This window comes from Xiphophorus maculatus, chromosome 5, assembly GCF_002775205.1.
Source record: "Xiphophorus maculatus strain JP 163 A chromosome 5, X_maculatus-5.0-male, whole genome shotgun sequence".
In the NCBI taxonomy this organism is placed as follows: domain Eukaryota; kingdom Metazoa; phylum Chordata; class Actinopteri; order Cyprinodontiformes; family Poeciliidae; genus Xiphophorus; species Xiphophorus maculatus.
In genome coordinates this window covers 23,687,314-23,707,960 of record NC_036447.1, presented here as the reverse complement: position 1 = coordinate 23,707,960, position 20,647 = coordinate 23,687,314, and the positions used below count along the sequence as shown (strand labels likewise).

At 38.8% G+C, this 20,647-nt stretch overlaps 2 protein-coding genes and 1 long non-coding RNA gene across 8 annotated transcripts in view; 1 reads left to right on the top strand and 2 right to left on the bottom strand.

The window, feature by feature from the left end:
- Nucleotides 1-2,185: 2,185 nt before the first annotated feature.
- Nucleotides 2,186-5,251, top strand: LOC102237453. Of its 2 annotated transcripts, XR_002752779.1 has the most exons (4): nucleotides 2,195-2,209; nucleotides 2,328-2,464; nucleotides 2,967-3,034; nucleotides 4,621-5,251. It is a non-coding gene; the product is annotated as an uncharacterized LOC102237453 (long non-coding RNA). The 2 variants fall into 2 exon arrangements; XR_312777.3 differs by having other exon boundaries at nucleotides 2,186-2,464.
- Nucleotides 5,252-5,363: 112 nt separating this feature from the next.
- pdcd4 (programmed cell death 4) lies at nucleotides 5,364-13,681 on the bottom strand. Of its 2 annotated transcripts, none has more exons than XM_023333867.1 (12): nucleotides 13,613-13,681; nucleotides 13,001-13,106; nucleotides 11,753-12,070; nucleotides 9,925-10,019; nucleotides 9,546-9,659; nucleotides 9,249-9,470; nucleotides 7,475-7,572; nucleotides 6,710-6,824; nucleotides 6,361-6,468; nucleotides 6,160-6,270; nucleotides 5,924-6,063; nucleotides 5,364-5,829 (listed from the first exon to the last, which is right to left on the bottom strand). In XM_023333867.1, exons 2-12 carry the CDS (start codon nucleotides 13,041-13,043, stop codon nucleotides 5,769-5,771), a joined length of 1,425 nt encoding a protein of 474 aa, XP_023189635.1. In that variant the 5' UTR covers nucleotides 13,044-13,106; nucleotides 13,613-13,681; the 3' UTR covers nucleotides 5,364-5,768. The 2 variants fall into 2 exon arrangements, with proteins under 2 accessions (XP_023189635.1, XP_005806562.1); XM_005806505.2 differs by having other exon boundaries at nucleotides 13,553-13,638.
- Nucleotides 13,682-14,714: 1,033 nt separating this feature from the next.
- rbm20 (RNA binding motif protein 20) overlaps nucleotides 14,715-20,647 on the bottom strand; it is a 52,976-nt gene continuing 47,043 nt past the window's right edge. For all 4 annotated transcript variants that reach the window (XM_014471558.2, XM_023333866.1, XM_023333864.1 and 1 more), the window contains 4 exons: nucleotides 19,754-20,339; nucleotides 18,579-18,644; nucleotides 17,283-17,404; nucleotides 14,715-16,021 (listed from right to left, as the gene is read on the bottom strand). In XM_014471558.2, coding sequence (XP_014327044.1) covers nucleotides 15,953-16,021; nucleotides 17,283-17,404; nucleotides 18,579-18,644; nucleotides 19,754-20,339 — 843 coding nt within the window. In that variant the 3' untranslated portion in view covers nucleotides 14,715-15,952. The remainder of the gene's footprint in view (nucleotides 16,022-17,282; nucleotides 17,405-18,578; nucleotides 18,645-19,753; nucleotides 20,340-20,647) is intronic.

Below are 20,647 nucleotides of genomic sequence, written 5' to 3'. Positions count from 1 at the left end.
TTTAAGAAGAAACCAAATGTCCTTATAAGGGATAGGCCATTGTTTCATCTTCCACACCACTAGTTAGCCATGCATTGTAATACTTCATTTATGCAGTGGAGCGTTGCCTTGTATATTAAAAGATATAGATATCATATTTTCATCAACAAACATGTCTGCTCCACAGGACAATTGTTTCCTGGTAGCCTTATGTTTGACTTCTCCAAGTTAATTTGCATCTCTCAACACATTTCCTGCAATTCTGTTGACTTTTTTTTTTTTTTTTGCAGCAAAGCATTTGCTGCTTCTGAGATTTGCCATCCCTCTTAAAGACTTTTTTTTTTTTTACAACTTTTTACTTTTCAGACATTCAAATGTATTTACTTTTGCTATTAAACTTCATAAGCTAACCAGTCAAAAAATAAATAAATAAAATTAAAAACAACAACAACAACAAAACAAACAACAACAACAAAAAACTGAGACCAAAGTCTCTTTTACAAGGATGCAAATAGAGTAGCTGCTCCTACATATTGAAAAAAAATTAAATTGAAGTGGATCCAAGATCAAGCAAGATCCCTGGATGCTTCCCTATGGTGATTTCTCTAGGCGTCTTCCACTGGGAGCAGATCCAGGAACAAACCCAAACCCCATCTGGTGGACCAAGTTACTCCTTCTGACCCTGAAACAGTTCAGAACCCCTCAAAACGAGACAGTGACCATCACAGCGGAAAGGGATGTCTGAGTTTCCTTCCCATTCCAGCTACCTGCACATTCTGACCATGCACAAACCAACAACAATGATGTACTTTTTTTAAATAAATAAATTGGAAATTAATTAATTAATGAATTGAATAATTATCTATTTAATTAATTCAAGATAAGCTGAAGTGTATTTTTAATCATGTAAAGAGTGAAAGATTAACATTTGGTCAGCAGATCATCTGAAGGAGGCCAGTGTTAGAATCAACAGGTTTATTCTATGTTTGAGTGGGTTTGTAACATATCACCTCAGTCCATGTTATTGGTTATGTCAATGCACATGCCAAAAGACAAAACCGACAAGATATAAAATATTGGAGATAATAGGCCAGTTGTCATTATCTAAGACTGAACAGATTATTCTGAACAGATTTCAAGAGAACTTAACAACAACAACAACCTTTTAGGCTACGTTTTGAAACTAGGTGCAGGACTAATCTATAAATGTGTGCGTTAAAGAAAATTGTTTGAATTAAAAGAAAAAACTGACCGTTGAAAATTTTATGTAGACTTCCAGTACCATTTCTGCTCTTACTCATTTCTCTCTTTTTTTGGTTGATCTTTCTTTGGCTTGACGCACAGTGGGTGATTGTCTTGTTAACCGCGCAAGCTGATGACGTGGCGATCCTCTCCTAATGCTAGTTAAGCTGCACAATACGGCATTCTGTTTAAACCTAACAACAGGGTTGTTATGATTTCTATAACTTTAGGCAGATCAAATGATAAACTTTCTTATCTCTTCACATAGCACAACAAGCATCAGACCTTTTTAAAACAGTGAAATACATGAGCCATATCATAACAAATGATTTATCTGATAATGATGATGTTTGCAGTAGCAACAGCGTACCAAGTTGGACATTGTACATTTTTATGAATTGTACAATATTTTTGTATCGTTTTTGTATTTGTTTTGTATTTTTAATATTTTTTGTAGTATTTTAGCCCTGTTTTTGTGATTTAGATGAATGTGTCTGCAGTGAAAGTAAATGTAAATAATTTTACCAGCTGGTGGTGTCCATCTCCAAATCTACATGTTGTTTTCACACAGAATTATCACATGTGAAAGTGAGGAAAAATCCAACTTTGACTCTTTACGCAGATGGATATTAATACATCAGGATCAGTGTCCTGCTGCAGGTTTCTGCAAACACAACTGAAGCAGTTGAAGAGCAGCCTTAGTGTCACTATTAGAAGCTGCGATCATTAACCTATAGAATCTGTGTTATGGACTGACTGCTTCTTGCAGAATCTTGCTCTTACAAACAGGCAAGCAAAGCATTGAGACTTATCAGTGGAAAACCAGTTTCTGAGGGATTGTTGCAACATCGGCCTCTGTGCGTTAAACCGAAGATAACACGCCCTTGCTCACCCTTGGACACAAACATTGAGATTAAAAGCCTGCAGAGCAAGCAGGACAAAGGCGTGTTCTATTATTACTGGAAGCAGCAGTAGAAACACTATTAGCGTTAGTATTATTAGAGAACAAAACGTAAACAGGATTATGTTTATTTGCATTTTTTTGACCGTTTTTTCGTTAAATAATCTGTCTAACAAAGTACAACTGTTCCGTTTTAACCTTTCAGTTCAGCTTCAATTCTCCGAGCCGCCTCTAGGTGCTGCTAAAGCGCCGAGTTAACGAAGTCAACGCAGAAGAACGTCACGTGACTCTGCGGACGCGTTGGCCTGGCAACTGCAGCAAACCTTTATCTGGTGCTTACAGGTAAGAATGAGGAAACATTACAATAACGTATTTAAACATGCGCTGATAACGTTTTTTAAGTCTGATCAGACAGTCAGCTAAACCTCGCCAGGAGCCCCTTTAAAGGGAAATGTCCCTTAACGTATCCGGGCCCAAGTAAATGTATCGTCGCTAACATGCTACATGGGATTAGCGTTGTGCTAATTCGCAATAATTCACGTCTGTGGTTAAACGTGACAGGTTCGAGAAATGTTCGAACTGTTTTGTTTGTTTTTTTTTCCTCAAATGTGCCATTGAAATATTGATATGTACATAAAAATGCTTAAGAAAAGTCAACATGGAAGGGTTTATGCTCACACATGTCAGCTTCTGCAGAATTTTATCACCACAATTGTGTATAAATGGTGACGTGTACGTGAATTAGTGTTGAATTAATGATTTTATGAGTCCGCTAGATGATAACAGATATGTTTTAAAGTAAAAAGAAAAATACATATATATATATATATATTTTACCTTTCAGCACGCGCCCACAAGACACAGCGATGCCCGAGGTCAAGTCAATATTGAGAGAAGTTCTGCCTAAACAAGGTTTGCATCTGGACAGCAGTAGTTACAAAAGCTTGTTTGTGGATGCTCCGTATGACTTGTGGACTGTTGAGAAACCAGCAAACCCTCGCATAACTAGTCAAAGATTCCTCTGTGCTCCCTTCTTATTATCAGTATCTGCACTCATTTAACCAGTTAAGATATTTGAACTAGGAATAGAAATCTTTGCTAAACTATTCGTACCCTCTGGACCTCCTCATAATTTGCCAAGTTATGAAAAATCTCAATGGATTTTATTGGGATTTTCTGCGATCCAGCAAGACATAACTGTGTACAGCGCTGAGGTTAAAGGAAAATAATACAAGATTTTCTAAATGGTTTGCAAATAAGAATCTGAAAAGGCTAATCTTTTGTTTTTTAACCAAAAATCATATTTGCTATAAAAAAAAAAAGAAGAAGAAGCTAAAAATGGGTTTCTGTTTCCACTGAAAGTTAAACCTCTACTGCAGTCACAAATATTTCAAGGACAAATAAAGTCCTTGAAAGTGCTTGATATTAAAACTGTTATTAGTTTTCTAATAATGTAACGTTTGATTAAAAGCCTAAAGTTAGGAAAACGTTATTTACATTTGAAAGAAGTAATAGACTTTTTTTTTTTCACTAAAGTCAAATTTTCTTGTTATAGATCAGTTAACTACCAAAATTATTTCTATTTGGTAAATGACAGAAAACTTAGCAAGAACGCTTTTTAGAGATTCTTTTTGTAACTGTGTTTGTATATTATGTTAAAGTATTTAGTTTGAGCCATAAAGGTTATTTACCATGACACAATTTATTTAGACTATTTCAATGAATTGAATATTCATAATGGCTCTAAGATTTGATTGAAATAAAGGTCGGCTTATATTTTATATGTTAAACAACATTATTGGAATCTGGGGATTTTCTTTGTTAAATTAATGTTCTGTTCTCAGACTATTCAAGTGTATAGTGCATGTTTGAGAGACATTTCATAACATAGATTTTGTTATATTTTATTTAGTGTTTTCCCTGCTGTAGAATGTTGGTACTATCATAAGTGATTATCAATAACAGTAATAAATGACAAGTAATAGTGAATTTTTCGTTCACTTGTATTGCTTTTATCTCCAAAGTGATTCTGAGAAAGTTTCAAAATATACAATGGAAATGTTGATTGTGGGAAAAGTGTACGAACCCTGATTTGTCTCATCTGATCATCTTCCACAAGTCATCAGTCTTTCCTTGGACCTCTTGGTCTGAATAATTATAACATCCCACTTTAAGTAGAGACATCAGGACTAAGAGTATGTGAATAGATATGCATGAGACTTTTTGGAGTTTCATATACCACCCCTCCCCACTCCAAAGTATTCTTTTGCGTTGATCGATCACATAAAAAAAATCCCGATAATAGCATGAAAATGTTTGCACATTCTGTGTTGCTGTGTCTATAATGAACATAATCAGGGAGGAACTTCTCTGACTTTTCAGAATAAAGCATAGAGCAAACATGTGAAATGGATGTTTAGCAATTAAATAATAAACCCAGGTTATTTTTCGAAAAATAACTTTCAGAGGCTTTTTTTTTGTTGTTGCTGCGTCTACAGGACAGCTCTACATGGAAGACGTCCCAACCATGGTTCTGTGCAAGCCAAAGCTGCTCCCACTCAAATCAGTCACCCTGGAGAAACTGGAGAAGATGCAGATGGAGGCGCAAGAGGCCGTCAAGCAGCAGGAACTGGCAATGAAGGAGCAAGGACAGCAGATGCCCAGCTGAAGACTTGAAACCACACAAAAAAATAAACTACACGACGTTTTGATAGAGAGCACAAGTCCAATGACTCAAACATTGGCGAGAAATCAGTGGAACAAACTTAAGTTATACTTTTTGCTTTTAAGTAAGCGTCTGCGTTTAAGCAAGTCAGCACCATCTTGAATGTTTTCTCGCCTCGGGACTCCAACACCATCACGACGGCCTGCCGAGAGCGCCACAGGTTTTCAGAAAACGCAACTGAAAATATGCAGCAGCTCCTGCGGTAGGAAGACGGCAGGCTCATAACAAGTTTGTTGGTAGCGGCGGCTCATCTGAGGAATTGTGCAACATGTAGAGATTATTTTAATAGTGACAATGATAGGGAAAAAACCCCCAAATATTTTATAATTATTTAATCAATAAACAAAGAAATTTTTGCCATAAGTTGCTGCCCAAGTACAAAAATAAACCATTATGTTACGTTATATGATGGATGTTTCTTTGTTTTGATGTGTTCTAGCACAGCGCAGAAGTGAAGCACAGCATATAAAAACAGCAGCCAGTTTTACACCCGTTATGACATTGAACTAACACCCTCCCTTTATTTATTTATTTTTTATTTCTTCCACAGATTCATAAAGCTCTTATCACAAATTAGTTATCTTGGTACAAACACTGCTTTTGGAAAACAAAAGGAGTAGCAGTAAAACAGAAAAGGAAAAATAACTGTACAAAACAACATGGAATGACTGACACTGAGAGGTGTGGCACTTTAAGGGATAGCTTATGTAAATGTTTGTATAGAAACACTTTGAAGTAAAGTGGTCTACTTCAGTTTAAATCAAAAGTGCAGCTTTTCTTTTTACCCAGAATTAGACCGTTGGAAGGGAGAACATTTTACTTCACCATTCAAAAAACAAAAAAAAGAATGCAAGTAAAAAGGTAAGTTTTTCTTTTTTCTTCCACTTCTTTTCAGGTATTCTGGCTCATCGAAAGGCCTAATCAGTACCGTTCAAATTTCACAACTCCGCCGTCTCCCTCGCTGACGAACCTCTTTCGGTTCCTGACAAACAGATCGCAGAGAGCGTCGATGAGCGCAGCGGGAAAACACCGTCGGACCTCTGCAGACATTTGTGTGAAATTAAAAGAGTACTCACCGGTGCGGACACTGGTCTCTTAATTTTACACCAATGACTCCCATGTGAAAGCTCTTCTCCACAAATTGCTCCAGGATAAAATACGCAAGAGGAACGTCGATGTTTATCTCATCGATGTCCATGTAAACTCGTTCGTAGCCCTGGAAGGGGAAAGAAATAAAACATAAAACAATCATCTTCAGGATGGAATGAGTTTCACTTGCAGTGCCTGATTCAAACAGCAGGTGGCTCCCTACCCTTCGCATTTGGTCCTCAGTGATGATGGAAGACAGAGAGAGCGACTTGAGTAGCTGCAGCACCATTTTGAATGTTTTCTCCCCTCGGGATTCCAACACCATCACGATGGCCTGCCGAGAGCGCCACAGGTTTTCAGAAAACGCAACTGAAAATATGCAGCAGCTCCTACAGTAGGGAGGCAGGTGAGAAGCTGCGCGTACCTCATAGACAAACTCGTGGTGGAAATGCGGGACCTCCAGGTCTCGTAGGCATCTCTCCGCCTCCTTGCCGTCTCCAGACAGGCTGTACTCCTTCAGCAGCAGGTTCATCTTAAAACGGCGGATCCAGAACGAAACTTGTTCAGTTTTAGCTAAATATGATTTATGTTTTGGTTGCATATTTATAATAATATATTTTTTAAAAGCCTGGAATTGTGATACTGTATTTCAATGAATACATTTTAATGAATGTCAAAAGTTCCCATGTTTTCAAGGGCAATCTTCACTTTACTAGAAAGCAAAGACTACACTTCTCTGTCTAGTGAAGTGCAATCACTAGATTGTACTCTACCTCTTTGATGAGTTGTATGACGGGTCGCTGGCCTCCGCCCGTCCCCCAATGGTTGTCGATGCGAAGGCCACCCATACTCATCTTCAGCAGCACGGCTGCTCGATCTAGCGCCGCTCTGCAGATTTGATAAAGCAAGTCAATTTGTGTGGTTTACAGGAATTTCAAGTCAAGTCAATCGAGTCTCTTCAAATGTTTCTATTAATATTTAATTTTATTGAACTCAATTCGGATACTTTTGGAAGTGCCTGCGTTTGGATTCTGAACCAATGTCTCGAATCTTGGAATAGACCAATTTCACACTGCCAGCCTAACGTTTTGAACTTAAAAGTGACAATCTTTGGGGGAGAGGGTGTATTAACTGATGCTTCAAACTAACAGGATAGAAACACTTGAAAGTTTCTGAACTAAATATTTACTCAGATCCGTACTTAGGCTCATAAAGTCATATCCACCAATCCATCAAACTGTCTCTGCCGCAAAACTGTAAATTTTTCCACATCTATACTGCAGTTTGCTCAGCTATTTGCTCAACAGTCGTTTTTGATGCACTTAATCTTACCTAACAATTTAAATAACCCATTATGAGTGTCAATTTTTAGCTAGTACAACTGAAAATGTCATTTCAGCTCCCTGTTTGCAGTGAGAACTTTATGGTTTGACTCACCAAGGCAATAATCTGCTAAATTGGGTCACATTTTCAGCATGGAGTAGTAAACGGACAATAGAAGACAAATAGAAGTGCTTCCATAAATAAACGTCGCGTACCTTGCATGTTCACAATCAACTTTGCCTTTGTAGCCGTCGATGTAGCTTTTGGACAATATCTGGTCACTAACAGCCCGAGCAATGAACTGGCCGACCAACTGAAAGGAGAACATAAATAAGAATGTACATTTTAAAATCGTTAAACAACACTAGATTTGTGCAATAAAAATTTCAACATTTCTTTCTTAAAACCTTTTTCTCTCCGGTATATTACAGAATTTGTGCAGGTTTCACCGACTCAAATTTAAGAGCTACACATCCACAGAAATGGCAATAAATTTACGTAAATAAACGTAGAATATACAAGATTAAATAGTCCTGTCAAGACAAAAATTTAAAACCTGTGATTGAAATATTAAAGGCAAACTTAGTTTTTAAAATGAACTGAAGACATTTAGTTCATCAGTCTTGAATTTACTTTTAGCCAAAGTCAAGACTGAGAACGCACAGACACCCTGAATTAGAAGCCAACTGAGTAAATGAGATGTTTTCATGTTTGCTGCAAAAACACAAGTACCGTGCCACAGCTGTAATGAAGTGCAAGCATCCCAAACAAACACTGACATAACAACGGTGGCCTCTGGGGGACATGTGTCTTTGTTGACAGTAGCGTGGGCCGCACGGCTTTGGGAAAGGAAAGAGCCGGCTTTGCTGTTTTGGCCTCCACAAAGCATGCGCTCATTGTTTCTCTTCCAGACCAGAGGCAGCTACATTACAACGCGGCGCGTCGCAGAGGCCAGACCGAGCGCGTGCGAAACTGAGAGAACCCCCGAGTGAAAGTGCGGCGTATACAGAGGTGTGGGGGAAGGGCCGACATAAAGCCCCACCAAACCCACCGAGGGGCAAGAGACAGAAAAAGAGAGAGAGGGCAGACGACTGGTCAGATAAATCAGACCGTGTAAGGAGGGGAGTGGGCCATGTTTTTTTGTTGTTGTTTTTTTTTGCTGCTGAGTTTGCATTTTACAAGAAACGATAGACAATGCAAAAGGATTTCATGTGTGCGCAGACTGAAAAGGAAAGAGCTCACAGACGCACACAGTGGCTCTTCTCTTGCAAGCCAACAGATAAAACCGCAGCGTTATTCCCCTCTGCCAAACCACCAGCAGAGGTAAAACTCCTCCTTCAGAAACGAAACTAGAAGCCTTGAAAAGAACGGATTGTGTAACGTGGGATGGACATAAAGTAGTAATAGTTACCAAACAATTATTAACATGGCTTGCTGCAAACTGTGAACTCAACTTGTACAGCTGTCTTTTGCGCACCATCATATACGAGTTGGTTGCTTCAGAGGAGTGATTAAGCCTGTCGCAATTAAATGATTAATTGTATGAATGATTAAAAACTCCTTTCTGATGAATAATATTCTTTGAAAGGCAATTTTGCCACAGAGACATCAGAATCCATTTTATTTGTGGTTTTGATTTGTGTGTGGTGTTTATTGTTTTTAGTTGTGTTTTGTTTTGGATATTTAAAATATCTTCCAGTTGCAGTGTGAAGTGTTCTGTACATAATTAAAGGTTTATTGGAAGCAAACTTGCATTATTATGAAATTGTCAATCTAGTACTTAAAATTAGTCTTAAAAACAACAACGTAATTGTTTATATTTCTGGGACAAAGTATAGTCCAGCAAAATGTGTCATCATGGCTTTGGGTGATCTCCAACACCTAAACCCTGCTTGAAACTTCACTAAAAACAGACACACACACTTTCAAAAAGCGAACAATGTCAACCCTCGGCAACACACCCTTCAGTCGGAGGTTTTGGAAACTCACTTGAGGCGCTCCAGGTGTATCCAGGACCAGATCAGGCAGATCTCTGAGCAGCTTGTCGAAAGAGGACTCCATGTCGCTGTGGGAGAGAACGCTTCCGCACAGGTCCACCAGCAGCCTGGAGGTGAGCTCCCGCTGGCTGGCCTTGGCCTCCAGGGCCAGAGACACGGCGAGCGACGGGACCTCGCTCCGCATAGGGCCCAGGTTCAGGTCCGCAAGCAGCTCCTGACAAAAATGGGAAAAGAAATTTAGTTTGAGCTACTTTCTCAAGGCCTACTTTCTACACTTTGGAGCACTTACCGCTACTTCGTTTGTATCTCCGTGTTCAAAGTACTCTTGCACTATGGGGGTGACCGTCTTCTCGAAGTCCCTCTCATCCAGCGGAGGCACCACAGTCTCGTACACACAGTTTTCCTGTCGAAAAAGAAAAGGACAATTACTTTCCATTTTCTTGTGTCAGCTGAACAAATGCCAAACCTGCACCACAAGCTTCAAAATTTTACCTTTAAACCTGTTATTAACAACTAAACAACCGGCTAATTTTAGCTTGTTTTGCTTGTGAGCAGAACAGCAAAAACAGAGGATATTTTACAAAGTAACTACTTCCAAAACCCTAAGTGTAGTTCAAATCCGAGTGAATACGCCGCTAAACGATTGTCCTAAATGCAAATGTAATTACCTGATCTTCGTCAAAGTTAGGGTCTTTCTTGTCCACCTCCACCGGTTCGTAAACTTCACCTGATCTTCCCCACACACCCTTTCCTCCCGCTCCACCTGCAGGTAAATGTCAGAGATAAAGGTACTGCCCTGACATCTGCTCATGTTCACTTAACAAGGGGAAAATAAATAAAAGAAGGTGAGAAACTGCAGCTTTAGTGTCTCCGGTATGTTCGTCAGCGGAAACATGAGCCGAAACATTTTCTGCAGGTTCCACCAGCACAAATTTAAGACTTTGTAAGAGCAGCGACGACAAAATTTAAGACCCGCAGCATCGTATGGGTTGGCAATAGATGTGAGCCGGTGGCAACGACGGCTCATGATGGGCACAAAAAAGCTAACTAGCTAGCTAGGGTATATTAGCAGCTAGTTAGCAGTAGCCACAACCACCTTCAGTCACAGTTTTTTTTTTAACTGATCACATATTTCCAATTGAATTCAGTACTGTACATAAAAGACAAAAAACAAGCATCATTGCAGTTGCTGCCACCATGGAGATCAGGCTACATATTTAGTGTAGGCGCAAACAAACAGACAAAAAACAATTGAAGGGTGAGCCCCCAGCAGATTGCAGACAGTTTAAGAACACCAAAGCAGCTTGAAAACATCCTTTAAACCCCCCATTAGTTCCACCCACTTTGTGGGTAGAGCACTATATTTAGCTCATCCCACATTAGTCGAGAATCCGTCCCACTTCTGTGTAAAAACGGCTTGCTTTCTCGTCTGTTTTACTAAAAGAAAAAGAAAGAAAGCAGCACGCCCACACTAAACGTCTCTCACCTCAACTAAAATGTAATACAGTTCAAATGCAGAACAGCCCAGAGCTCAAATTGCACGGCTTCGCTGATGCGAGAGAACTGTTGTGTAACCAAGACAGGACAGACTCGGTGCCAAGAAAAACTGGACATGCCCCTTAGTCTGCGGCCCATGGGAAGAAGGCAAGTGGGCAAACCCAACTGCAGTCTGAAGGAGAGGCTAAATGAGTTACATCACTAAAGAGAGGCAAAACGTTTTGCTCTGGGCAAGAGGTTGTCTCTCTTTAGCGATGCATTCAGATGTGCTAGAATGACAGTAATTCCTGTTTTCTTTTTAGACAAACATACTCAGGTAGTAATTGTAGACTAATAAATTCTGCAGATTCCAATCAGAAAAAAATAAAGCTGATGCTACGCGACACAAATCACAAGTGTTTTTGGTCTGGTCTCTAGTACAAATAGACAAAGCTAACAAGTAACTTTTCAGCAAGACATAGGAGCTTGTTTTAAGTCAAAAATTCCTTTATACTGATGAGAAGAAATACTAGCTGTAAGTGAAATAATCTGCCATATTGCAGATTATAATACGTCTTGTTACACTGGCACATTATTTCACATATAACTAGTATTTTTTCATTTATTTTAAGGAATTATTGACTTAGAACAAGCTCCTACATCGTGCTAAAAAGTTACTTGTCAGTTAGTTTTTTCTTATTTCAACCGTGATATCTGCACTAGGAACTAGACCAAAAATACTTGGTAAGATTTTGTGTTGTTGCAGTGATGCTGCCTGGGTTCTGCATCAGACCTGCAGCGGAAAATTCCAGAAAAGCTCGGATGCACGCGGGACACGAAAGGAGGCTCGTTTTAAGGATTTGAGCCGCTCAAGATCAACCGGCTAATTGGTTTATGGATCGGCGCTGGAAGGGCTACAGCAGGAAGCAGTGAGTCCCTCTGACCCAGTGGGAAAGGTGGATTCCTGATGCAACCGAAAGTACAGACGGAAGAAATATTGAGGAAGCGTCATGATATCACCTTTTTTTGGCAGGCCTCTGCCCTTTCCCATGCGGGACTTTCGGTCGAGCAGCTTGCTCTTGGGACTCGTCGGCGCCATGGAGGTTCCCCTCACTACTTCCCCGTTGTCACTGAGGGAGTCCCCCCTGCCCGAGTCCCTGGAGGAGTTTTTCCGCAGCCTCCGCTTGGCCTTTGCCTTCAGGCGAGCCTCCTGGATGTTGCTGCTGGACGAAGACACCCAGTTACCGTTGATCTCGTTGATGACGTTCTTGTTGGAGACGCCGGATCCCCCATTGTCTTCCTCGGCAGAAATGAAGGAGTCGCTGAGGTCCACGGCCTCTGTTAAGACACAGAAGAACGAGTCGGTGTGCGTTTGTTACCATCAGCCGGTACTTTCACTCCGCACAAAAGCAGTTTTTTCATTTGATATTTTGGTTTGCCTTTTCAGATTTCTACTTGAAAACATGTCCGGAATAATGTTTAATGTTGACTTTTTGACCCAACAGAAGGTGACAATTTATTTCGTTTCAAATCAAAAGTACTTAACGTTTTAATCTGTACACCGAAAATCACCATATTGGTCAAATGAGCACAAACTCAATTTGTTACTATTTGTGATATAATCAATTATAATAATAAATACATTTTCTGAAATTGACACAGTAAAACACAGATTAATGATTATATTGAAAACCGAATAAGTTTGATTTTTAAAATTCTATTAATGGTGTATTTGCTTCAATGTAGAATATCCTCCCACTGTTTTTAAATGGTGAAAAATGTCAGTTTCTATAGTAACAAATATGACCTTTTGCCTGACATCTTAACTGTAACCTCTAAAAAAAAATCTAAGCATTCTTCAAAATGCTGTTTATTTAACGCTTTATTGCAATATCTAAAAATAACAAATTACGCATTTGTTGATATTTGGGTTGACGGCCGTTTATAAATGACGGCTTTTTAGACGCCATCTTAATTTTTTTTCTATTGCTCTTTCAAATTAAATCGTTTGTTCAGACGCACATTTCATTTTGAAGGTCTCCATATGCATGCAGTCCCCTGAAAAGAACTACATCCCGTTTAGGTGAAATGACGTTTATTTACTATGCACTCAGCTACAAAAATGTGAGTAGAAAAACGGACTCAGTTCAGGGTGCAGCGAGAGGAAACACGAAAATCACCCACTTCCACATAAAAAAAAAAAAAAAAAAAGTCCCACTACTCTACGTCGGTCCCGGCTGATTAAGCGTTTGAGGTTTTCACACTTACCAACAGGGTTTGCGTTCAGCCAAGCCTCGCAGTCAGCTGCCATAGTTTACAGTAGAAAAGAACCTTTGCAGCGGAACCGTGCAAAAACAAGAATCGCCGAAGATAACTGCAGAAAAGGGAGGAAAAATAAATGAAAATTACATATTTGGCTGCAGACGTGCAGCGACGGTTTGCCCAGACGTGTCGCAACACAACCCCGGCCACCACCCCCTTCAACCATTTTCATTCAAAGACGTACTGTTGACAAACAAAGGCTAACGCAGTTAAAAACGATCGTGTTAATATTGCAATGCACTTCCCTGGTTTTAATTTCCGGTAAACAGGGTGACTTATTCCACATAGCTACGAAATGCAGTACAAGTCTAGAGTAACCGTTCTGTTGCGTCGTTAACTTATCTTACCTCGAAGCCCACACGTTAGTAAAAGATAACATCTAACGGTCAGCAGCTAAATGGACGAAGCTCTCAGCTTTCTAACAATGCCGAAGTTTTGAATGTACAAATGCGCCCACTCAAATGTTTTTACTCAATAGCAAGATTATAAAACACCTACCGTTTCGCACCTTGAAGCTTTAAACTCTGACGCGAAGGCTGTTGTTTTTGTTTTACTTACCCAGCAACGCAGTCGCTCGGGCTTGTGTTTTTCTCATCTGATTGGTCCAGAGGAGGGGGCTGTTTCAGGGGAGCCAATCAGAGCGCAACAGAGAATTTCCTTCTAGAAAGTTCCATGTAGATCCATGAGGTCGTGTTGACTGTGAAGTGCTGCCCCCTGTCGTACAGCAGAGTATGTACGTTGTGTCTTGGATAGATGTCACCGTTTAATACAGCTACTAAATCCATATTTTTGCATAGAAAATAGTGATATAAATAGCTGTGCTACTATTAAAACAATTTTTTAAATGCAAAATGGTGTTACAAGCATAAACAACCTGATATCAGGCAACAATAGACAGAACAAAACTCTTAATTATTCAATGTTTTTGAATTAATATAACATTTTTCAAAGCAACCTCTAATAAATGTAAACCTGCAGACTTAAATACATCAAGAAAAACAAAAAGCCTTTGTGCAACAGCACAACACTACACTTATGGAAAGTAAATCCATTTCAGCTGGTGTACAAGCAAGGAAAACAACTTATATTTTAAAAACAAAATCTTGTAGATTCATAGTTTTACCAAGACAGTGCAAATATTTCAGCCTATGATTACAGTAATACTGTCAGTGTAGGTTGTGTTTATAAATGTCTGAATCATTGTTCACTTTGTCCACATGGATGTAATCCCTGGAGCATTTCTGGAACAATCTGGAAATTTCTAGAAAATTACAACTAACACACAAGCTCCTGTTGACAAAAATAAAAGTGAGGAAGCTCACATGAATAGGGAGATATCAAGATTTATATTAAATCTGCATTGGATGATCTATTATGCTGTAGTCCCACAACAGAACTAAAACAAATAGTAAAAGATGTGACAGAGCAGAAAAAAGTAGAGCATTATTTTGAATCAGAAGGAAAAGAATGCACTTGCTTTCAATTGTTTACAAATAAAAATCTGAACAGTGACATGTATTAATTATAATTCCGAGACCTTAGAACAAAAGCTCTTGTTATACTTAGTTTAAATGACACAGAATTGGACTCGATTTACTCATTCTGAAGGAAATTGGCTGCAATGTTGTTTTTTTTACGGATATCAAATACAAAACCAGAAGCCATGTGATGGGATTTATTAGATTGTTTGCATTTTATAATGGTTGACATAGTTTTAGACATTTGCAATGTTTTCCTTTTGCATCACCAATGTGTGGAAACAGTCCCTGTAAACAATACTATTACCGATTTCACAAGATCCACATCCAGAGAATAACAGATTCTGGCTTGATACTCCTGTTACAGAACATCAACATAAAAAAAAATGCATGGTCAAGTTTAATGTTTGTGCTGCTGTAGACATATAATATGGCACATTAGCCTGGGATTGTCTAAGGAAGCAAAGACGTTAGCAAAAATGTATTGAAACATAAAACATTTCCATAATTTCATCATTGGAAACTATAGTGATGTGAGTTTACCTGAAAGATTTGCAGTCAGCCACATTCAATTCCAGCTGTAGACGTAAATATATAAATGTTATTTATACAACAAACTGGTTTTGGTAAGTATAACAAGCCTGAGAACGTGTTCTACTGTTCTTTTAACTGAGAGAAAGGAGAAAAAAAAAACATTTTGCCCCTGAGAGCTCAGGCTGTAACACAAATGAATGGAGAAAATGCAAACAACCTTGAGAAACAATTTGATTTGGACAAAAGTGGCATTTAGAACGAAGAAACAAAGCCAACACACCAAATATGGACATTAACTGCAAACCTGCTTCTGGCTTAGAGGTCACTCTAAGGACGTCCTGATCCAAACCCGGGTCATGAGCTCCGTGTCACGGACGTTTTAAATGACCGCTACCAGAATATCTGCCTAAAGCCTTAAATAACTGTTTTATTTATTTATAATAATAATAATAATAATAATAATAATTAGATTTAACTTAAAACAGAAAATAGTATATTTCCTGATGAACATTTTGCAGCAAAACAAAAATAAATAAATATATATATTGTTTGTTTGTTTTTTTGTTTTGGGGGGGGTTTTTCCCCAGAAAAACTTGCATAAGCACTCTGGGAAGACAGTAGTTCATTAAAAGCAGTCCACAGTGTAAACCTACTTTACAATTCACTTCGAGTATGTACAAAATTGAAGAATTCAAGATATTTTAGTATAATTTAAACAGAAAATAAAAACTACCATAACAGTCCAAAAAATAAATTCAAGCTTCTGTTTGTCACATTATCCATGTTTTTTTTCTCTCCCCCTCTTTCTTTAGCTCTACACAAACTCCACATGTTCACAGATCTTCCCCCTGCTGTGTACTGTTGCGGGTCAAGGGTCAAGCTGGTGTCAGTGAGCCACGGAGGGCTCATCCAGCGCGCACGACAGGCCGTTCTCTGCCAGCTGGGACAGGTATTTCTGTGAAAATAAAACCACATGACCAAACTTCAAATTCCAGCATTCGTACACCACAATAGCATAGCATTTGCTCTACATCACACAGCCCTGGATTTTATGTTTTTTCTGACTGATGAAGGTTCGGCTGTTAAACCAAACAGGTTCAACAGAACCAACAAGGACATTAGCATGCTTTTGTTTCTGTTGTTCGCCAGACGTGCAACTGAATGTCATCAACATCCTACCCATCCTGCTCGGATAGGTATGAAGGGAAAATTTTGAAATATATGAACTATATATGTAAATACTCCATATTTTATTTCCATATATATACATATCCATCCATCCATTTTCTTACACCCTTGTCCCTAGAGCCTATCTCCAGCTAACGTTCCGGGCGAGAGGCGGGGTCACCTCTCTAGGTGAGAGGTGACCCCGCCTGGGTGAGAGGCCTGGGTGAGAGGCCTGGGTGAGAGGCGACACCCAGTCTGTAGCAGGGCAACACAGAGACAGACAGGACAAACAACCATGCACACACACACACTCACACCTAGGGAGAATTTGGAGAGACCAATTTACCTGACAGTCATGTTTTTGGACTGTGGAGTACCCGGAGAGAACCCACCCATGCACAGGGAGAACATGCAAACTGCAGAAAGACCCTGAGCCGGGAATCAAACCATATATATATATATATATATATATATACATATGTATATATATATATATACATATGTGTATATATATATATATATATATATATATATATATATATATATATATATATATATATATATATATATATATATATATATATATATATATATGGTTTGATTCCCGGACCATTGAGTACAGACCAAAAGTTTGGACACACCTTTTAATTCAATGAGTTTCCTTTATTTTCATGACTATTGACATTGTAGATTCACACTGAAGGCATCAAAACTATGAATAACACATGTGGAAATATGCACTAAACAAAAAAGTGTAAAACAACTGAAAATACCCCTTATATTCTAGTTTCTTCAAAGTAGCAACCTTTTGCTGTGATTACTGCTTTGCACACACTCTGCATTTTCTTGATGAGCTTCAAGAGGTCGTCACCTGAAATGGTTTTCACTTCATAGGTCAACCTGCCCTGTCAGGTTAATAAGTGGGATTTCTTGCCTTATAAATAGTCATGAAAACAAAGAAAACCCATTGAATTAGAAAGGTGTGTCCAAACTTTTGGTCTGTACTGTATATATATACTGTATATATATTTGCAGTTTGAGAGATGTACCTGCAGGTTTCTGTAGTGTACGGTGCTGCGGCAGTGAGTCGTTTTTGCAGTGTCCTCGCTGCTGTAGAACAATCCACACAGTTTGCAGTAGAAGCCTGTTCTTGGCTCAATGAACTCCACTCCTGTCAGAGAGAGAGAATGAAACAGTCCAACACCACCCAGAACCAGAACAACACATGACCCATGGGTCTTGGCCAGGAAAAGCAAGGAACCTCACATAGGATTTGCAAAAAGTTTTCTTTTTTGTCACTCTCCTTGCATGATGTTTGTGACAACAACATTTTAAAAAGTGTTGTCGTACAGTCTTCCACATTCAGGTCTAATGTGCTTGTACGATTTATTCTTTTTTTAAAAACTGTTTCAGCAGAAATAAGGCACCCGTCACTGTTCTGTTAAAAGAATGCTGCTGTGGTTCTCTGTCCCTAAAGGTGGCATAACTTTGCACTGAACTAGAGTAAAATATTTAATGTGATGATCCCTGACAGGCTTTAGATCAGTATGTGAATTGAATTTTATAGATCAGAATTGTGTTTTTGTGTTTGTTTTCTTGTAATTCTTATAAATTTTTACAAAGTCATTCATATTAACACTCCTTATAAACATGTGAAAAAACCTTTAAGAATCTTTGTTTTCAAAGAAGTAGCATGATCTCACTTTAATTTGTCATGGACACATTCAATCGGAATCCAATTGCTTGGAGGTGAAAAACATTGCATAGCAGAATATATGTTTTTTTTTTTTTACAAATCACAGGTGCCATAACTATTGACACCCCCTGAAGATTTTTGTAAAATAAGTGTAGCTTCTATTTTTTTTTCCAATTCCCATGTCAGCTACCAAGTTACTTTAAGTGTTTTATTGAACTCTTAATTAGTAATTCGTGACATTATATTCTACTGGGATGTAAAAGTGACGTTACACATACAACCTTTTTAATCAGCCGCTCTTCAACATGGAAAAGACAAGAGAACAGGCCATTTATATAAGGGAGAGTTGTAATCTTCGAGAAAAAAAGTACCAACTTTGTAGTCAGACAAAGTATTCAAAAGTTTAAAACAACTTTAAATGTGACAAATAAAAGTGACATTTTGTGACGCTTAAGTCAGATCTCAAACACCTGAGAAGAGTTCTGGATGGGAGACATAAGCATGTATAATCCAGCCTCTGAAATATGAAACAGGACTGATGTAGCTGCTGCTGAGACTGCATCACATAACTGGCCACATGGCAACAGTCTGCAATGTTTTGTGATGTTAATAAAGCTTTAGTTACTATGTTAAAGTGTAATGTGCTTACCCAAAGGAATGCTGTGTTCACTGACAGCTTTGTCTTGCTCTAGAGATGATGAGGGGGCTTCAATCTCTGTGAAAGACATCTCAGCAATAAGAAAGTTGTTGTCAAGGAACGTCTTTAAATTTACTTATTCATAGTGTTTTGTTCCCTTTGGATTTTTTTTCCCTCTCAAAAGAAAAAAAATTGTAAATGCTATAGTTTTGTTTTCTGGTTTTACATACACTTATTATTGATGTAAAAGTCAGTAATTTATTTATTTTTTTCAACAGTTCATTTTTCAGTAGTTCAATTATAGATTTTTTGGGGGAAGAATTGGGCACATAGGGTGATTTTTTTTAAATACTTACTTTGCTAGGATTTTCTCTAACACACGGTGGTTCATAGTACAGAAAGTCTGAAATGTAAAGACTCCTGATTCAAATCTGAGGCAATGGAGAAAATTTGGAATCCTCAATCGAAACCGAGATGCAAGTCGAGCTTCAAAATGCGGAGGCAAATTATAAAACAATACATCTGAATATAAACAAGCTGTTAATCAACTGCTCAAACACCTCAGAGCAATACCCCCCAAAACCGAAAAACAGAACTTTAAGGACATTTTCACACCTGACAGTCCGGTAGACTCTGCTACATTTGTTCCACTTCCCAGGTTCGCTTTCACACTGCACTGTGTCAAACAATCTAAACCAATTGAAAAACTTGCTTAACCTCCTCGCCTGTGGTGGCGCTGCACCAAGAACCACTTGAAGGAAAAGGCACAAAAACTTCTGAAGAAGACACTGAGCTCAACTTCCTTCTTTACAAAATGTAAACAAAAATGGAGTAGTGTCATATTTTCATGGCTGTAATATACCTCTTTTTTTTTCAAGAAAAGACAACGAGCCATTTCTCCCACTAGCACTAGACTCTTGCATTTGTTGTGGTTGTATTTACCCAGAATGCTCTGCGCTACGGTTCGATTACTATTTTTGGAAAGGTTTCCGGTATAGTCGCAACATAAAACTTGATTAGTGACATTTAACTTCTATTGGTTAAGTGTCTCTAAGCCTCTAACAGATATAAAACATGTTGCTGCATGATTACGGAAAATGAAAAATGCTATCAATGTAACATATGTTTGAAAGTCACCTTTGGAGAAGATAAAAAAAAAAAAGACCTCACATATTGTAGGGAAGTACCTCTTTTCAGACTGCCATCCTTCAGCTGAACTTCCAGATGGATTTTATCTGGAGTCTGCCTTTCTTCCTGGCTTCTGCTGTCCTCTGGCAAACAGATATGATTTTCCATTGGCTCGTCCGGCGTCGTGTTGTTGGGAAGCTTGGCGCTCTCCAAGCACGTCTCCTCTAGCGCTGCTTTAAACTCCTCACTCGGGAAGCCACTGATGTCTGCCACTTTTTGCTCTGTAGTTTCTAAATTCACTTTCTCGGTTTCAGTACTTGGTGCAGCGATTTGATCCTCTGCTTTCTCAGCTTCGGATGCTGATGCCTCGCCCCTCGTCTCCTCAAAGGAGTCCTCCCGTTCAGGTTTCTCGTCGGACTCTTTGTGCTCCTCCACTGCTGGAGCCGATGGAGACGTGTGCTTCTGCTGTGATCGTTCTGCTGTCGGCTCTTTGTGACAGGAAGTAAACTCCTCGAGCTCAGAGAGATCTGGCTCAAGGATGCAGTCGTCCTCCCCTCCCACTTCATCCACCGTGACCAGCTCCTCCATGTTTTTAGGATACCAACATTCTTCATCCGTGTCTTCGGCACTTTCCAGCACATTCTCCTGGCGACACAGATGAAGGAAACGTTTCACAAGCACACAACAAGGTTCAGACACGTTTGACATAAAGCTGCAGACAACGAAGACGTTTAAAATACCGACACATTTGATACGCCTGAATGTTGAATACAGATAGTCGTCTACCGTTTACTGTAATGAAACATTTGACATGTTTCAAATCTTATATAGATGTTCCAAAGTTTGACTCCTTAAAAATACATTCTGAACTTTGGTCCAACGCTTCGTTTTAGTATTTGTTTTACTTTTATTGCTTAATTTTGAGCCATATAAAAGAAAAAAAATACATATTA